At 36.8% G+C, this 19,893-nt stretch overlaps 1 protein-coding gene across 1 annotated transcript; it reads right to left on the bottom strand.

Moving 5' to 3' along the window:
• Positions 1-556: 556 nt before the first annotated feature.
• LOC107062361 (40S ribosomal protein S26-3-like) lies at positions 557-874 on the bottom strand. The gene has a single exon (XM_015312908.1). It carries the CDS (start codon positions 872-874, stop codon positions 557-559), a length of 318 nt encoding a protein of 105 aa, XP_015168394.1.
• Positions 875-19,893: the final 19,019 nt, after the last annotated feature.

Below are 19,893 nucleotides of genomic sequence, written 5' to 3'. Positions count from 1 at the left end.
TGAAGAACAAAATCAATTTGAAGAAACAGAGTGAAGTGTACAATGAAATAAAGAATGCATTGTATGGTTTGTATGGCTTTCCCTGGGCATTTCTGGTACTTATTATCAATTATGTACTTGATTTATGATAAACTCTTATACATTTATATAGTATTTCATAGCCCATGTTTATATATTTGTTATTTTATTAATTTCGAATTTGGCTATATGACGTTTTTCCTTATCTTAGTAAGTTTGCCAAGAAGTCCTTGGATTCTCCTCTGCCCATTCTACGTTTACTTAGATGACACACAACAAAGAGCGATAATATTATCAAAGGTGATCCATTTAAGTACAAAAGAAGAAGTACGAAGGTATAAATTTATTTATTGTTATCTAGCAATATTTGCAAACTAGTGAATGTCGTGTACTACTTTATATATATATATGCACCCATACCTCACACCATTTTTTTCATAACATGGTAATAGGTTCAATTATCTACATGAAAATAGTACATTTTCAAAACCACTACATGTAAAACACGCCATTACGAGCCTGTCATGTCTTTGGGACATCATTCCTTGGGCTTGAAATGTTGTGGAGGCTCACGAACTCTCCTATCAGTACGAGAACAGACTCTAACCACCCTGGAGTGAATTGCACATGAAACACAATACTGCATCTTCAAATAGAGCTTAAGAAGAGTGTACAAATCAAAAGCACAAGATTTCTGAACATTACGTACAACAACTTGTTCAACAATGTTCCTCACAAGGAACCTCTTGATGGCTTTATCCTTAGGGCAGCATTTTCCACAGTTAGAGTAGCGGATGAACTTGACATGGTCGCGTCTATGTTTGTTACGACCTCCATTCTTTCGCTTGAAAGTCATTTTCACTTTGGATGGGAGCTTCTTCCTGAACAAACTCTGCGGCTCTCTATGTATTCATAAGTTTAGGGTTTCCATACCTCACACCTACTGTCCGTGAAACAAAACAAAATTGCATGGCAACATTAAAGTCATATACGGACGAAGTGAAGGATAGAGTCATTGATGCCATAAAGGGTAGTTTGAAAGGTGTCACTGTCCTCACTTCAGTAGTAGAGAATGAGGAGAATGAAATATTGGGTGATAACAATCCTAACCAACCTTGTGAGAATTTTGTTTTGAGTGGACATAAAAATATACCGAGTAAATGTAAAGATGATAATTTGTGTGAGCGTGTTGCATCTCTTCAACAGTCAATGATCGAAGTTGTTGCTTTTGTACGAGATGAGAAATTGAGCAGAACTCAAATGAACAAGAAAAATAAAGGTAGACTAAATTTATATATTTTTTGTGTAAAATAATTTATTTGTATGAATGTTAAGCCATTGATCTTGCAGCAATTGATGAAGACTATACAACACCACTAGTCGATGAAGATGGTGCTGCAATTGATGTTGATGAAATCCTTCCATTAGCAATAATCGATGAAAATCTTGTTGTAGTTGATGAATACTTTGCAGAAGAATTTAATGAGTTGTATAAAAGATGAACGAATGAGAGAAAGAATAAGAGGAAGAAAAGATGACTGAAAAAAGAAGAGGAGAACTGGAAGAGAACGAAGAAGAAAAAGAATAGGAGAAGTTGGAAGAGAAGAAACAAGAAGAAAATGAAGAGGAGAAGATGGAAGAGAAGAAAGAAGAAGAAAAATAAGAGGAGAAGATGGAAGAGAAGAAAGAAGCAGAATAAGAATGAAGAGAATGTAGAAGAAATCTTGGCCACTAATATGGCAGAAGAGGGAAAAGGAGACAGTGATGAAAATGCAGTGGACGTGATGGGTATTGTTATGGAGCTCAATGGTGAGCTCAATGGTGATGAGTAAGACATTGTGATTATTGGTATTTTAAGACAATTGGTTTCTAAAGTGGGTTTAGACAATTGGTTTTTGAAATGGTTGGTTTTTGGTGGTTGATTATTAAGACAATTGGTTTTTGAGATAATTAGTTTTTGGTGATTGATTTTTAAGGCAATTTATTTTTGAGATAGTTGGTTTTTGAAGTGGCTTTTAAGACAATTGGTTGTTGAATTAGTTGGTTTTTGAAGTGCTATTTTAAGACAATTGGATTATGTAAATGTTATCTTTGTTTTGATCGATATTGTTATTAGTTATCGACTTTAAATTATATATCTAATACATTGTCTTACCATATGAGAAGGACATCATTTTAGTAATAGACTGTACTACTACATGAGTAAAAGATATAAGATTGTACTACTACATCCCTGTTACACCTTTCCAAAAAGCAATCACTAGGAACAAACCATACAATATTGTTTTAAGGCCTTTATCTTTTTCTTTAGCCAATGTCAACCTTTGTTTTAGTTGATTCCTATCTATTTCGGAGTCTTTTAGCAATCCTTCAAAGTGATCCCTCTGCTCTAAAACTTCTTTGAATAAATTCAATAGCAAATCCTTATTTTCTTCGGAGGTGCGAAGCCTTTCTAATATTTATAATTTGGTAACGCCTTAAAATGAATCATTTTAGCAATCTCGAGTTCCGGACTCAATTTTGATGGGCTGATCGTTAATGAATCATTTTCAAGTCATTTAAAAAAAGAGCATGCCCCAATTACACAGTTAAAAAATTGTTGACCTGGGTTCGTCTCGGTGTGTGACGTCCTCAACATAGCTGAACTACCACAACGACAAATGTAAGAATTTTTTGCATTAGATGTTTGAGATGCTTGAGGTATAATTAAAAAAAGATGTTTAGGTATTTTAAAATAGAATAAGATGGAAGAGTTCATGAATCCTTCTTTTTATATACTAAAAAAAGCAAATGTTACCGTTGAAAAAGTAACAATATGTACTTTGTTACCATTGTAAAACTTGGATAATTGACTATTGTCACTGTTGATCAAAATATATAGATAATTAAGACAATCAATACCTTTTCATTTGCTTGGTTTAGATTGTACCAATGACATCTACACTTCAACACAAATAAGGTATATACGGGTTGATATCATGATCCAAAAATGATCCATACTGCACCAACTAGAATATGATGCTTATATATAGACTGTAGCTAGATAATTTAATTAAAAGGGAGACTGATTAATTAATAATAAATTATTTTATTGAAATTTATTCAACTAAATAAGTTTAAACAAGTCATGTGAGGGTCCACATACATTGGAGGTGGTGATAAATCATGTATGTGAAAGAATTGTAGTTATAGAATCAACATCTTCAATGTAATGTGTGAGAAAACACAAGTATGATATGCAAGTCATTTATGATAATGAGGAAAGCATTAAATAGGTTTTCTCTTTAGTCATACATGACCATTAATAAAACATGATTACTAACACATTTAATCTAATATCTATTTTGTTTGGTTTGACTTTCACTTTAAAATTTCCAACTTTTTCATAGCGAAGCCACTATATATACACACACAAACCCCCCCCCCCCCATTATACTTAATCCACCAAAGTTTCATGTTCTTTCTTTGTTTCTTAATTCCATGGAGTTTATAGGACAATGATCGTCAATAATCAAAAGTGAAATATCAAGTGATTATGATCCAAATTCATGAACTCGAAGAAACAAATAGTTGTGCTAGTGCAAACACTAACAAACGTTTACATGTTTCTTTCTAGTTTTAAGTGATAGTCGATGGGTTTCTACTTGGGTCGAATCTGCTGGATTCCCTCTTTCTCCTTCTTCCCTATTTATTTACCTTTTTATCTCTTTAAATCAACTCATATAAAACCATTTACAAATTTCAGTCCTAAAATCTTGTTACTTTCTATTATACTCCAGTCCTTGTCTTATTTCTTTGTGCGTTTAAGTTTTGATACATTGTGGCACAAGTAAAACGGAAGTTGAGAATGGCGAATATAGCACTCATCAGGCAGAAGTGCTTCTACAAGCATCCAAGAACCTTATATGATTAATTCAAATTCAGTGGCCAAGAGGCAAGATTCCCAATAGTAAATATATATTTTGTTCAACTTACAAAAGGCTGGCATATCAACAATTCTAACAGGATGTAAAAATCCCAAAACTACAATCTGAAGTGTAACTTGGGTGTATTAGTAATTTAGAGGATCAATTGTTTCAAACCAATACTTATAAGACATTATTATTTTCAGTATAGAATCCTCATATTTTTCCACCATGTAAGCCTCTTGATGACGATCGAATGATCTTCTAATCAATTTAGAGGGATCACTTGTTGAGTGAGAATAATATGACAAATTTCTCCAATTTTGCAAGGATCAGCTTTGTTAATTGTCTGCTAGAATTGTCCTTAAAAGACTTTTAACTATATATTTTATTCAACTTACAAAAAGCTGGCATATCAACAATTCTAACAGCATGTCAAAATCGCAAAAGTACAATCTAAAGTGTTCCATGTAAAACAGAATGATCATCCTGTGATTCCAGATTCGGCTACGAGGCACATACAGAAGCCTGTGGAGCCTTTCTGAAAGAAAATTTCTGCACAGTTTGCTTGGGAGTACTCCTATTTATAAAGGCACAAAACAATAAGTTTGTTTCAAAAATCATTACCAGATTCTACAAATATTAAACCGTTTCGACATAGGCTTATGTAGCAAGTTAACTTAGTAGATAATATGCAGCTAGTACTAAACAAGAAACTTATTGACATTTCTTTAACAAAGGGATTTAATTTCAATCTTACAGGTAACCACATCAACTATTAGGTTTTATACACTGACAATGTAAAAGATTTTCACGCCATCAGTTCAATTAACTGACTACCGATAGGTTATTACTCTATTTTGCTAATCATAGATTTGGCTTGCTATGTTGATTTATCTGTAACTATAGGTCAACTGAATGAGGCAAATGGATGTTATACTTACTTTAGAATTCAGAAGATAAGTAATCAACACCAACAAGTTTGATGTCAGTATGCTGGACCAAATACTCTGTTCCGTCTGAGGTTAATGCTTCTTAACCAAGAGTTTAATTTGGGTGTATGAGTAATTCAGTTGATTGATGGTTTCAACCAATACTTATAAGACATTATTATTCTCAGTATAGAATCCTCCTCTTTTTTCTTCTATGTAAGCCTCTTGATGACGATCGAAAGATCTTCTAATCATCTTTAAGGAATCGGTTGTTGAGTGAGAATAATATGAAAGATTTCTCCAATTTCACAAGGTCGCCTTTCTTGATTGTCTTCTAGACCTGTCCTTAAAAGACTATTCATTGAACCACAATCACTCACGTAAGGCACAATAAAATCAGTCAAATGAGTAGGCAAGTTACTCAATATTCAATAACACTAATTAAGAACAAATAAATAAAAACAATGTTAGATATGTTTGAGTTCTTGAAAAGAACTTAGTAGCTGAGTAATGTATAATAAGTTTGACGGATTGACACAGACATAATGTATATTACCTATTTAATTTGGGAAGTTAAAGTTCACTATATTTGGAGAATTCAATAACTTGTATTAAACTCCTAAACACTAATTAGAATAATTAGGTAAGGAAAAGACTAAATTACCCTTCCAAAATCCGCATTAGACTCTCCTTAACCCAACAACCCAACTTCCAAAGGGCATAACTTACTCATACGAACTCGGAATCGCGCAAACTCGGCGGCTTTGGAAAGATCATTCCAAGAGATTTCCAACCATATCTGGAAGTACACATAACTCATCCTGATATAGGAGTTATGGCCGTTTGAAGTTGACCAAAAGTCAACTTTTCCTAACTTAAACAAAATTTCCAGCTTTTCATTCTTTCCAAAAATGACTATTCCCAATTATTATCTTTTTCCTAGTTATTTCAAATTGTGAGATGTTACAATATCTCCCCCTTGGGAACATTCGTTCTCGAATGACATTACTCTTACTAGGCTGTAGGTGTAACATGCAACATGGACTTCAATCACCCATACGCAAATGCAAAACAACATGCCAACTTGTAAATAAATACCAAGAAAGGTTTAGTACCTTAATTTGGAACTTCTCCGGATTCGAAGAGATGTGGATATCTCTTTTTCATATCCTCCTCAGCTTCCCAAGTAGCTTCTTCAACAAATTGGTTCCTCCAAAGGACTTTGGCTTATGCTACCTCTTTTGTCCTCAACTTGCGAATTTGGTGATCTAGAATCTGAACTGGAATCTCTTCATAAGATAAACTATCCTTGATCCCAATATTTGCAGTTGGTATGATCAATGAAGGATCGCCCATGCACTTTTTCAACATGGAGGTGTGAAATATCGGATGAACCGCTGCTAACTCTTGTGGTAGCTCCAACTCATAAGCTACATTGCCAATCCTCTTGGATATTCGATAAGGTCCAATATACCGGGGACTAAGTTTCTCCTTCTTACCAAACCTCATAACACCCTTCATGGGTGAAACGTTTTAGATATACCCAATCATCTACTTCAAACTCTAACTCCCTTATCCTGACATCAGTGTAGGATTTCTGACGACTCTGTGCCGTTTTCAACCTCTCTTGAATCACTTTTACCTTTTCCAAGCTTGATGAACTAAATCTGATCCTATCAATCCTGCTTCACCAAATTCAAACCATCCAATAGGAGATTTGCATCTTCTCCCATAAAGAGCTTCATAAGGAGCCATTTGGATGCTCGAGTGGTAACTATTGTAGTAGGCAAACTCAATTAGAGGTAGGTGATCATCCCAATTTCCTTTGAAATCGATCACGCACACCCTCAACATATCCTCTAAAGTCTGAATGATGCACTCTGCTTGCCCATCAGTCTGAGGATGAAATGTGGTACTCAAGTTCACCTTTGAACCCAAACCCTTCTAAAAAGATTTCAAGAAATGTGCAGTAAATTGTGTATCCCTATCTGAAGTAATGGAGATCGGAACCCGATAAAGTCTTACCACCTCTTGAATATAAAGCTTAGCATAATCTTCTGCTGAGTGGGTAGTCTTTATCGGTAAAAAGTGAGCTGATTTTGTCATTCTATCAACAATCACCCAAATAAAATTATGTTGCCTGCGAGACCTTGGTAACCCTGTGATGAAGTCCATATTAATCATCTCCCACTTCCATTCCGGAAGTTCTATACTTGAGCCAACATATCGGTCCTTTGGTGCTCTACTTTAACTTGTTGGCAATTTGGACACTTAGCAACAAATTCTGCAATGCCCTTCTTCATACTATTCCACCAATACACCTCTTTAAAATCACGATACATCTTTGTGGAACCCGGATGAATGGAATATCTGGATCTATGAGCCTCCTCGATGATCCTCTCTTAGAGTCCATCCACCATTGGTACACACAATCTACCTTGATATCTCGGTACACCATCTCCCCATTGTTCCAAAGATAATACTTTTTGCTTATGAACATTTGCCTTCGATTCAAGCAAAATAGGGTCTTGGTCTTGCTTGCCTTTTACTTCTGACACTAATGATGATTCAACCTCATTCATCACCACTTCTCCTCCTTCTGTGGAGTTCATAAGTATGACTTCCAACCATGCAAGTCTATGCACATCTTTTGCTAACTCTCTCTTTTCTTCCTCAACATGGGCAGTACTACCCATAGACAACCTGCTTAAGGCATCAGCAACAACATTAGCCTTACCTGGGTGGTAAAGAATACTCATGTCATAATCCTTGAGTAATTCTAACCACCTCCTCTGTCTGAGATTAAGCTCTTTCTGAGTGAACACATATTGAAGACTCTTGTGATCAATGAATACATCAACATGAACACCATACAAAGAATGACGCCATATCTTCAAAACAAATACTACGGCAACCAACTCTAAGTCATGAGTTGGGTAATTCTTCTCATGAAGTTTCAACTTTCTAGAGGCATAAGCTATAACCTTGCCATTCTACATTAATACACAACCCAAACCAACTCTAGATGCATCACAATACACAACAAAGCCTTGCGTACCTTCTGAGAAGGTCAATATTGGGGCAGTAGTTAACCTTTTTTTCAATTCTTGAAAGCTTTCTCACAAGCTTCAGACCATTGAAACTTAACTGTCTTCTCAGTCAACTTGGTTATATGATACGAAATAAATGAAAACCCCTATGAACCTTCTATAATAGCCAGCCAAACCCAAGAAACTCCTAATAATAGTTGGAGATGTGGCTCTAGGCCAATTCTACACGGCCTCAATCTTTTGGGTATCAACTCCTTACCTTTCTAAGTATGAAGAACTATTCTGAGATGGCTAGCATGATCTTCTTCATTCCTTGAATAGATTAGTATGTCATCAATGAAGACGATAACAAACATATCTAAATAAGGTTTGAAAACTCTATTCATGAGGTCCATGAACGCTGCAGGTGCATTAGTTAAACTGAACGACATGACCAGAAACTCATAATGACCATAACGGTTCTTGAATGTTGTCTTGGGAATATCACATTCCCTTACTTTCAACTGATGGTAGCCTGATCTGAGGTCTATCTTCAAAAAACAAGAAGCACCCTGAAGTTAATCAAAAAGATCAGCAATCCTTGGGAGAGGATACTTGTTCTTGATGGTAACCTTGTTCAACTGACGATAATCTATACACATCCTAACAGAACCATCTTTCTTTCTCACAAACAAGACCGGAGCGCCCGAAAGTGAGACACTTGGTCGAATAAAGCCCTTATCTAGGAGATCTTTTAGCTGCTCTTTAATCTCTTTCAACTCTGTTGGTGCCATTCTATATGGCGGAATAGAGATAGGACGAATATCTAGAAGAATATGTATACCGAAGTCTATCTCTCTGTCAGAGGGACTCCGGGTAGATCATCAGGAAAGACTTCTGGAAACTCTTTTACTACTGGAACTGACTGAATAAGAGGTATCTCAACACTAGATTCATTAAAATCAGACTAAGTGATAGACACACCCCTTGGAAACTAACTTTCTTGCCTTAAGGTACGAAATGAAACGACCCTTAGGCACTACTGAACTACTTTTCCACTACTAAGACTGGCTCATTAGGAATCTGAAACTTGACAACTCGAGTTCTACAATCAACAAAAGCATAACAGGCATGAAACTAGTCCATACCAAGAATGACATCAAAATCTACCATGTCTAACTCAACTAGATCAACCATGGTACTCTTGTGATTGACGAAAATGGGACAATCACGATAGACCCTCTCTGCTAGAATAGACTCACCAACAAGTGTAGAAATGCTGAAGGTTCAAGAAGTTGCTCAGGAAGAACATCAAAATTAAAGATTTGGATTATACCAGTGACATCATCTGGCGAATCCTCTTGCTCTGGGTGACTAGCGATAGCATAAAGACGATTTCCTTCTCCGCCTTTCTACCCTTGAAGTAGCTCATCTAGATGCAGCTCTATCTGGTGGAGCAACTGAAGAAGACTGGGCTCTATTGCCCCCATTACCCTTTACTCTATCTGCTCTTAGGACACTCTCTCATAAAATGACCGTTCTGGTCACACTTGAAGCAACTAGTGGAGCCATCACGACACATCTCTGAGTGGCTCCTACCACACTTAGCACATGTAGGAGTCTTAGTATTCCCTTGTGCCATACTACCTTGCGAATATGTAGGTCTAGCCCTGAAGTTCTGAGAATTCTGACAATTGTACTCATTTTTGTTCCTTGGTGCAGGTGCACTAGCAGATGATGAAGCAGGTCCCTTTTGTTTGTGTTGGAAGGATGACCGGTTGGCATTACTCTTCTGCTGCCTGGACTCGTTCCTTGTCTTAGCTCTCTTGTTCTTAAACTCTTCTCTATCCCTTAGCTTCTCTTCCTCAACTTGTTGCACATGGATCATCAGCCTTGCTATGACCATGTCACCTATTAGAATGGTTGTCTTACCTTCCTTACTTGACAGACGAGACAACCCAACAACAAACAGATTCATCCCACTCCTCATGTTGGCAACCATCTCTTTGCTTCTCTTAGCTCATGGGGAAATAAATGCCCCATGAAAGCACTCTCAAAACAGCCCAACTCACAATCGATTACGCATAAGCACGAGTTAGAAAGATACTTTTATAGAGATACACTTTATCTCACGAAGTGAGTATGAAAGAAGTGACATATTTCCTGAATATTGCAGCCTCCTAATTATAGATGTGGCGCGCTTCACATCGATAACTAAGACTCTACAGACACGGCTTCATAGACTCCCTAGGACTCTAGAACTCTGAGCTCTGATACTAAGTTTGTCACACCTCGAGCCTAAACCCCGAATGTGGCTGGCACTCGAGAACCAATGCTAGACCCAAGAGAACCCTTGGTCTGGCTTACTTAACTCAGCAGAAGACTTAACTTAACAAGATAATCTCAAAACATAACTTTAAAGAGATATACCACTTAGCCAAAACGGCAACTGAAATCTTTAAACAACATCTGAATGATAAAGTAAAGACAACTGAACTACTAACTGTCTATGAAGCCTCTAAAACAAGGAGGGATGTCGGGACAGGACCCCCGATCATCCTAACAACTGATAACTAGAAAAACAATGTAAAAAGGAACCCTCTGAAAGAAAAGAGGCTCACTAACTAACTCTGAGTGCTGAACCTGATCAACGAGGCATTGGATGTTGTCTTGGTTACCTGCGTGTACATCATAAGACGATGCAGGCCAACTGGCATCAGTATATTGAATGTATGAGTATGCTAGTTGGAATGTTAAACACAACTTAAGCTTGAAAGGAATCTGAAAGAAACACTTACCTTGGCTCTTCTCAACTCATGAATACTTGACTCAAAATAAAGCAATGAAACACATGCTATATATGAAAAGTTTTGTAAACTAGTAAAAGCAACTTTGTTCATTAAAGAAAATATAATAACAAACTCAACTTTACTCATATAATAAAGTAATATAGTTTCTGTGGGATTTTCTCTAACCGACAACCACCACTATGAGCCTAAGTGGTGATACAGCGTCTTGCCCACACTGCCAGCACTGTCATATACTTTGTTGTCATATAGAACACTTAGTGGATCTACTAGTCTATGCTAAAAGCATCTTAAGAAGTCATCTAAAAAGTATGATCCTTTACTACCCATGATGACTACATGGTTTATGGAGACTTGAGTTAAATGAACTCGCATCCCCATATCGGTGCTCAATACTACTCCCAAAATATACTTAGCTCATATGATTTAAAACCAAACTTCTTTCTTTGGTTTGATATAATTACTCAAAAACATAGCTTAAAAGCTCTCTTGGAATCGATGTTCCCTTTTCTTTCTCAAATGTGAAAACATTTATAAATTCTTTGGGAATAACTTAGTTCCCTTATAGATTTTTGAGAAATGAAACCCAACTCTTTACTCTTTGCTTAACTTGAAACTTAAGTGTTAAAACAAAGTTAAAACGTTTGTTAAAGACTTTTGAAAAACATTATGAACTTCTCTTGACTTACTTCTTAACTTTTAGACTTGACTCTTCACTTCTTGAGTTTGATCCTCACTTTCCTTGATTTGGATTATGGATTCAAGGTTCATGATATCATGTTTATATATGATTTCATTGTGTTTATATGTACCTTAGAGTGTTGGTATCAACTAGGAAACATAGTTACATAGCTAAGGAACAAGTACAAAAATGTGGGAAGCGAATGGGGAGAACTGGCGTCCCTGGAGCTACTCTGAGAGGCGCGGGACTCCAGTCCTGAATATTCAAAGACCAGTTTGGGTGAGCTGGCTGGCCCGGGCCCCCAAGGGTGAACATTCAGAGACTCTTTTGAGGGGTGCTGGCTGGCGCGACGCCCTACCCCTATCCCCAGGTGTTTGACGAATTTTCTTCTCCGTTTTTCAACTGTAAACCCTCTAAACTTCAATGGTTCTTTCCCCAAACACTTAGGATCATTTATACCCACAATGTATGATAGATTCAAACTGAAATTTCACCAGGCAATATGAATCAAATCGCAAGAACTTCAATTAGCACATCCCACAAGAATTCAAGAAAAACCTTCAACAATGTTCATCAAGAACTCAATTTCTAAACTTTCAAAGACTTAAATTCGCTGAATTAAATCATGATTGGCGTGTGGGTAAACTAAACCAATGCTATGTGATCTCATGTACCTTGTAGGGATCACCCCCGACGAAATCCACAAGCTAACCTCGACGAAATCGACGAATCTTGAGCGTTCTTCTCCTTTCTCCTCTTTTCTCCTCTTCTCCAAGCCCTAGCGTAAAATTAAGTTTTATAAAATGACTAAAATCTGACTTTACCTCAATTAAACTCCAAAAAAATAATTAGAATAATTAGGTAAGGAAAAGACTAAATTATCCTTCCAAAATCCGGATTAGACTTTCCTTAATCCAGCAGCCCAACTTCCAAAGGGCATAACTTACTCGTATGAACTCGGAATCACGCAAACTTGGCGTAGTTGGAAAGATCATTCTAAGAGCTTTCGAACCATATCTGGATGAACACCTAACTCATCTTGAGCTAGGAGTTATGGATGTTTGAAGTTGACCAAAACTAAACTTTTCCTAACTTAAAACAAATTTCCAGATTTTCATTCTATCCAAAAATTACTATTTTCAATTATTATCTTCTTCCTAGTTATTTCAAATTACGAAATGTTACAAGAGAATCGTACTTTGATATGGAATTAATTTTGGTTTTTCTTCTCTCCAGTTCCATCGTTTATCTTCCATGAAATGCACTTCTCTACTTATCACTTATCAGGATTTTCGTTGTATGAGGTTGAAAAACCCTGTAAGCCTTTGAAACAATGTTGTAACCTACAAATATTCTAGATTCTTCTTTTTATCAAACTTATCTCTTTTAGTCTGTGGCACATAAGTAAAGCACAAGCATCCAAACACTTCGAGATTTTTCAAAAAAGTTTTATAACCTACCACACTTCAAATGGCATATTTCCCTCTAATGATCTTAAGTTATGTGCAACTTCAACCCAATACTCTTATGGAAAACACTTCTCGTACAAGAAACGTCTAACCATCTCCATTATGGTACGATTCACCCTATCACTAACTCCATTTTTTGTGGAATATATGGAGCAGTGAGCTGGTGTTCAAGCCTAGATTCTTCACAATATACTGAACTGATTAGATGTATACTCATTTCCATCATCGGACCTTAGAGATTGAATCTTGAAGCCACTTTGATTTTGATCAACTTCATAAATATCCAGAAGATAGAGAATACTTCTGACTTAAACCGGAGAAAGTAAATCCAACGAATTCTTGTATAGTCATCAATGAAAACTATATAATACTTACTCCTTTTTAGTGACAGAATTCTTTGGGGACCAGCCAGATCTGTGCGGATTAACTTTAGTTTTTCAGTAGCTCTCCAAGTTGTTATGTTGAAAGGAAGTCTTGTTTGCTTGCCAAAATCGACAAGTTTTGCAATTTGGTATTTCAGCTTCAAGTTAAGCATCCATTAACTAGATTTTTATTCTTTAGGTTCATTACAACATAATGATTGAAATGTCAAAGCCTTCTATATATGCTAAACTTCTGCATTGATCTTAGTTGCAAAATATGTTTTTTGCTCATGCACTAAAGAATCCAATGCAAAGCTCTTTCCCTTCATCATTACTTTGAATAAATTATTGACATCTTCATACTTTATTTGACAATAGTTGATTTCAAAGAGATGCTTGAAACCATTCTCAAGCATCTGGCCAACACTTAACAGAGTATGACTTATATTAGGTACAAAATACACGTCTTTGATTAGTTTTGTACCTGAAGCAATTTTGATTTCCACAGTACATTTTCCTTAAGTAGGAATATACTCTCCATTGCCAACTTGTACTTTGGAAATTACTGAAGTATCCAACTCCTTGAAGAGATCACGATTTAATGTCATGTGGTTCTACTGGTTTGTGCAACCACTGTCAATGAGCCATTTTTCACATGAGGTGCTAGTTGCAAAACAGGTTGCTACAAAGAGTTTCTCTTCGTCGTTCTGATTAGCTACCTATGCAACATTATTTTGTTGAATGTTGTCCTAGCAAATCTTTTGATGATGTCCCATATTCTGATATTTCTCACACTAATGGTTTGGTTTTCTCTAGTATTTGAATGGTGGCTGAACCTTTATTCCATAATGCTTTCAGGTAGGAAAATTGTGTTTTGTTCCCTAATTGACCCAACGAGAATGAGAACCTGAGTTTTCCTTCTTGTTCCACTTCTTCCTTCCTTTGTCTCCCTGGTTTGATTGAAATTTTGTAGGTAGTGCCCCCTCAACAGTCCCTTCATACCTCACAAGTCTTCTTTCTTCTTGTTCCTGCAAAGAATTCAATAGTTCTGCCAAACTAATGTGTGACAGATCCTTAGAATTTTTCAGTGAGGAAATAGTTGTTTCAAACCTATCCGGGACTGTTACAAGAATCTTTTGAACCAATCTAGAATCAGGAAATTCAGAGCCAAGTAATCTTATATTGTTGGCAATGTTGAGTAATCCGTCGTAATACACTTTGGCTGTCTCTGAATCTTTCATCTTTGAAGTTCAAATTCTCTTATCAGGTTGAGAATCCGCATAACACTGATCCTTTCATCTCATTTATATTATTTCTTTTGGAAATTCTAGATCTCAAATGTTGATTTATTTTTCATAATCCTGACAAAGATTTCAGACGAGACTGCAACAAATAAGATCGCTCTAGCCTTTGATTTTCTTGTTTTCTTCTCCTTGTGATTCCTTGTCTACACCATAGTTTTATCTGCACGCAAGGGAGGAACTTCGTAGTCCTTGTCAACAGCTTCCCACAGATCATTTTCCTCTATTTGTCCCTCCATTCTTGATGCCCAGAGATGAAAACCTTTACCTATGAAGATAGGTGGTGCTAGCGCAGTGCGAGGAGTTTATGAACACATATATGGAAAAAATAAAGGAATAAGAAAAATTAGTTTGCCCTAATTACAGATCCCTCAATAAGAATTCTCTGATATCACTTTTGTTGGAGTTTAGAGGCTGAACTTCAACTCTAAAAAAAGAAATAAAGGAAAGACGAATAAAAGAAATATTTGTTGCTGAAAAGATAATCTTTTATTGAATTGAAATGGTGCTTAGATACAAGAAAAATGCAACAACTATAGCATATATTTCAGCAACTACTTGCACATGTTTCCATGTTGAATAAACTACTTAAAGTAACGACTAACTCCTACAAAATAGCAACTATGTTAAACTACAAAAGATGGCTAAAATGCTGGAGAAAGTAAAGCAACTTCTTTTGACTAGTTAATGCACTAATTCAGGCAATTAATCAACATTCTTCTTTTCCTTTTTCGAGCCACTATTCTTCTTTTTTTTGCCCTCAAATGGTGTAGCAGCATCACGGTTAGGGTCAAGTTTTTCCCTCTTGAGACCTGTTTTCAGGAAATGACCCAACTCATCCTTTGACCTGAATTTACTCCCGGTCACCGGTTCAAAATAATATCTATCTTTTTATCCTGCACTGCTTCCACCGGTACAAACTTTTGTTTCAAACGTCCAATTATTTGGCAACCATTTCGGCCTATCTGGATTCACTCAACACATAGGCGTAATCTTTCTCTTAATCTGCAACTTACTCTGAGTTACATCACACACCTTCCCTTCATTAGGTAGGCCTTACGCCGTGTTCACAAAGGTCATGGTAGCTGATCCTTTGTGTTTGCAAGCTCGATGCCGCATTCGCAGATTTAAAGTGGGGCGAACTCTCGTGTTCGCCGACTGAGTCCCGCATTTGTGAAAGTCATTTAACTAGTCTTTTAATTAACACTAGTCCCATTTTCAGCTCATTTTTTATTGTTGTGAAGTTGATATCCTGAGTTACAGAACTCCATTTTGGATGATTTAAGTTGATAATTGCTGGAAATTTGCTAGGCTACATGTTGGGATCATAGGGAAGGTGCGGTGAGTGCATAATAAATATAATTTTTGTCCCGAGAGACCTTGGTTACCTCTTTAATAGTGATTTCTATATGAGATTGTTGCATGATCATGATCTGATTTCGCTGTTTTTCGTGCTCGCCTTGAGCCCATTTTCTGGGCAAAAGTTCTTGAGTAAAATGGAACCAATTGACATAATCAATTTTAGGATTTCCAACCTTCAGTTGTTTCGATGTTGGTGTCTAAACATCTATTGACACTATGATAGTTTATTTGGTAGTGTGGCAGCAATCAGAGACTTAGGAACAACAAAGTTCCAGAATAGTGGTTTTTGTTGGATGAAGAGGAAAAAATAAAATGAAAGAGTTTGAGAGACAATAGGTTTCTTTTTATTGCTTAACTTTCTTGCATAAAAAACAAAAAATCCTGCTACCCTTTTATAGGCTTACAATTAACTACTAAAGCTAAAACAAAGCAACACACAAATAATGGAAAATATGGAAAACGTGGTAAACATGGTCCACTACAATATGAAGATAATTTCAATGACTAAATAAAACATAAACTCACTAATCCTAGAGAATAGACACACAAATTGATTTTGTGCAAACTAAATATTTTGAAGAATTAGTCAACACTCCCCCTTTCTACAAAATCACAAACTCCCATTTGTCGTCTGAAGAAGACATGCATGTTGCGGGGTAGCAACTTCATAAGAACATCAGCAGTCTGATTATTTGTAACATAAAATTCAAGTGAGATTATTCCACCAGCGACTAGATCACAAATAAAGTGATAGCGAGTGTCGATGTGCTTCGTTCTACTATGAAAAATGGGATTTTTTGTCATAGTAATTGTCGCCTTGTTGTCACACCATATTTCCATTGGACCAACCTGCTCTTGTTGAAGATGTGCTAACAATTTCCTTAACCAAACAGCTTGACAACATGCTGAAGTTGCAGCCATGTATTTTGCTTCCGAAGATGACAAAGCTATTGTATCTTGTTTCTTTTGAACTCCAAGAGACTGCTCCAGACCCAAGACTAAAAACGTTCCCAGATGTGCTCCTGCGATCATCCAAGCTCCTTGCCCAAGCACTATCAGTAAAGCTAATTAATTTGAAATCTGATACTTTTGAGTAACAAATTCCGTGACTTGTTGTGCTAGCAACATATCACAAGATCCTCTTGGCTTCACTTAGGTGTTGCTTTGAAGGATTATGCATAAAACTTGAAATCAAACTGTCAGAGAATGCTATATCGGGACTTGTGTGCGATAAGTAGTTTAGACCACCAACCAAGCTTCTATAATAAGAAGCATTTGCTGCACTTGTATCATCATCAAGTACCAACTTTCATTCATATTCATGGGCGTGGAAGATGGATTACAATTTGGCATGTTGGACCTCTTTAAAAGTTCAGTAGCATATTTCCTTTGTGAAATAAAAATTCCATCTGAACCTTGTCTCACCTCAAGCCCAAGAAAATAATGCAACATACCCAAGTCGCACATCTCAAATTTACTCATCATGCAACTCTTAAATTTTGAAACAATAGATTCACAAGAGCCCATATATATAATATCATCGACATAAAAACAAACAACCAGAAAGTCACTGTTACCTCGCTTCTTCACATAAAGTGTAGGTTCATTGTCACTTTTTCTGAACTGCTGCTCTTGAAAAAAGAAGTCAATTTCATTATACTATGCCTGTGGTGCTTACTTTAAACCGTACGATGCCTTCTTCAATAGGTATACTTTGCTCCTCCCTTCACTAAAAATGAAGCCTTCAGGTTGGCAAACATAAACTTCTTCTTGTAAGTCGCCATTAAGGAAAGCAAACTTAACATCAAATTGGTAAACATGCCAACCAAGTTGTGCATCCAAGGCTAGAGTAGTTCTAACCATTTCAAAGCGAGCTATTGGTGAGAACGTCTCATCAAAGTTGATGCCTTGTTGTTGAGAGTATCCCTTTGAAACAAGTCGAGCTTTATGCCTTTTGACACTTCCATCAAAATTGTACTTTTGTTTGAAAATCCATTTTACCCCGATAACATTCTTCCCTTCCGACAAATCAACAAGATCCCAGGTATGATTTTTTGATTGCCTGATTATCTTCAATCATTACATCCTTCCACTTTGGTTGCTTTGCAGCTTCTCCATAACATGTCGGTTCATCAGCTAACAGTGCAAAGCTACAAGATGCATAAATATCTTGCATTGAATGAAACTTTGTTGGTGGCGTCTCGCTGGATGACGTTGAAGGTGGAAAACGAGAGCTTGATGGAGTAGAATTGTTGCCACTTCAATGAGCAGTATGGTCAGTATTGCTGCTACCAGGTGAGGAAATATCAGAACTTGTTGTTTCAAGTATCTCTGTATGCTCTAGTTTTGCATGAACTGGAATATGGATGACTGAATCTTCTTCCTTGTCGTTCCACTCCCAGGCTGCTTCTTCATTAAATACAACTTTCCTTCTGATAATCACTTTGCCACTAGTAGGATTATATAGTCTATATGTTTTGGATTGAGGACTATAACCAATGAAAATGCATTTCGATGATTTTTCATCTAGCTTATTTTGTAAATTAACCAAAGCATAAGCTATACAACCAAAGACTTTTAAGTGGCTTACTCGTGGTTCCGTCCCGTCCATGCTTAATATGGAGTTTGATTCAAAATACCTTTTGTTAGAGAGATATTTAAGAGGTACACATTTGCAACCAGTGCTTCTCCCTAAAATTGAACAGGAAGTCCCCTAACATTAAGTAAGCTTCTGGCCATCTCAACCACCGTACGATTCTTCCGCTCAGCAACTCCATTTTGTTGTGGCGAGTACAATGTTGTAAGATCCCTGCGAATTCTATTCTCTTCACAAAATAAATTAAAATCATTAGATAAAAAATCACCACCACTGTCACGCCCCGAGCCTACACCCTGGGTGGGACCGGCACTCAGAGACCATTGCTGGCCCTAAGCGAACCTTTGGCCTGGCTTTCTTAACTCAGCGGAAACTTAACTCAACAGTACAACTCAATGCAATGAAAGGTTATAAAACAACCAACAGATGCATAACATGCCAAAAGGCAACTCGAGTCTCAAAATAGAATATTTACATAAATACATAGATGAGAGACTCAATACTAACTGACTCACTATCTATGAAGGCTCCAAAAATACTGGGATGGATGTTGGGACAGACCCCGCAACATCCTGATAACGCAAAACTAAAAGAAACAAAATATCTGAGTCCTCCGAAAAGCAAGGAGGCTCACCACTGACTCTGGAGTGCTCAGCTGGATCAACGGCGCACTGGATGCTGATCAGGGGTACCTGTGTCTGCATCGTTATAAGATGCAGGCCAACTGGCATCAGTACATTGAATGTACGAGTATGCGAGCTGGAAAGCTAAACCACAACTTAAGCTTGAAAAGAGTACAAGAGAACACTTACCTTGGTTCTATTCAACTCATGAATAAGTGAACTCTATATATAAAGAAATAAGACACATGCAATATATAAAGCTTGAAAAACTCTTAAAACATGACGTAAAAATCATATTTATAATATCATGAAAATAGCATGCTTCCTCTCAAGGTCTACTTGTGCAATGTATGAATGAAGTCTCTTACCCCCATCCATACTAAGCAGAACCCTCGAGGAACCATGCTCTTTCTACTGTGGGAGTTCTCTAACCGACAAACCACCACTATGAATCTGAGTGGTGATACAACGTTTTACCTCACGTTGCCCGAGGACCATCCTATATCTTGCCGTGATATAGGAAGCTAACTTTACTAAGTGGATCCACTAGCTTAGCCTTACGGGTTCATCTGAAAAGTATGACCCGTTAACTCCCATGTTGGCTACATGGTTCTTATGGAGATTTGAGTTTAATATGAACTCGTATCCCCAATTCAGTGCTCAAGAGTACTCCCAAAAATACTTTAGCTCATAAGTGTTTTAAACACATCTTTCTTTAAATGAGATAATTACTCAAAATCTAGCCCAAAGGCTCACTTGGAAACGATGTTCCTTTTCTTGAAAACTAGCCCTAAGGCTCTTTTAGAA

Source organism: Solanum tuberosum, unplaced genomic scaffold, assembly GCF_000226075.1.
Source record: "Solanum tuberosum cultivar DM 1-3 516 R44 unplaced genomic scaffold, SolTub_3.0 scf00223, whole genome shotgun sequence".
NCBI lineage: Eukaryota > Viridiplantae > Streptophyta > Magnoliopsida > Solanales > Solanaceae > Solanum > Solanum tuberosum.
Note: the sequence above shows the minus strand (reverse complement) of the source record. Positions and strands in the feature narration are given on the sequence as shown.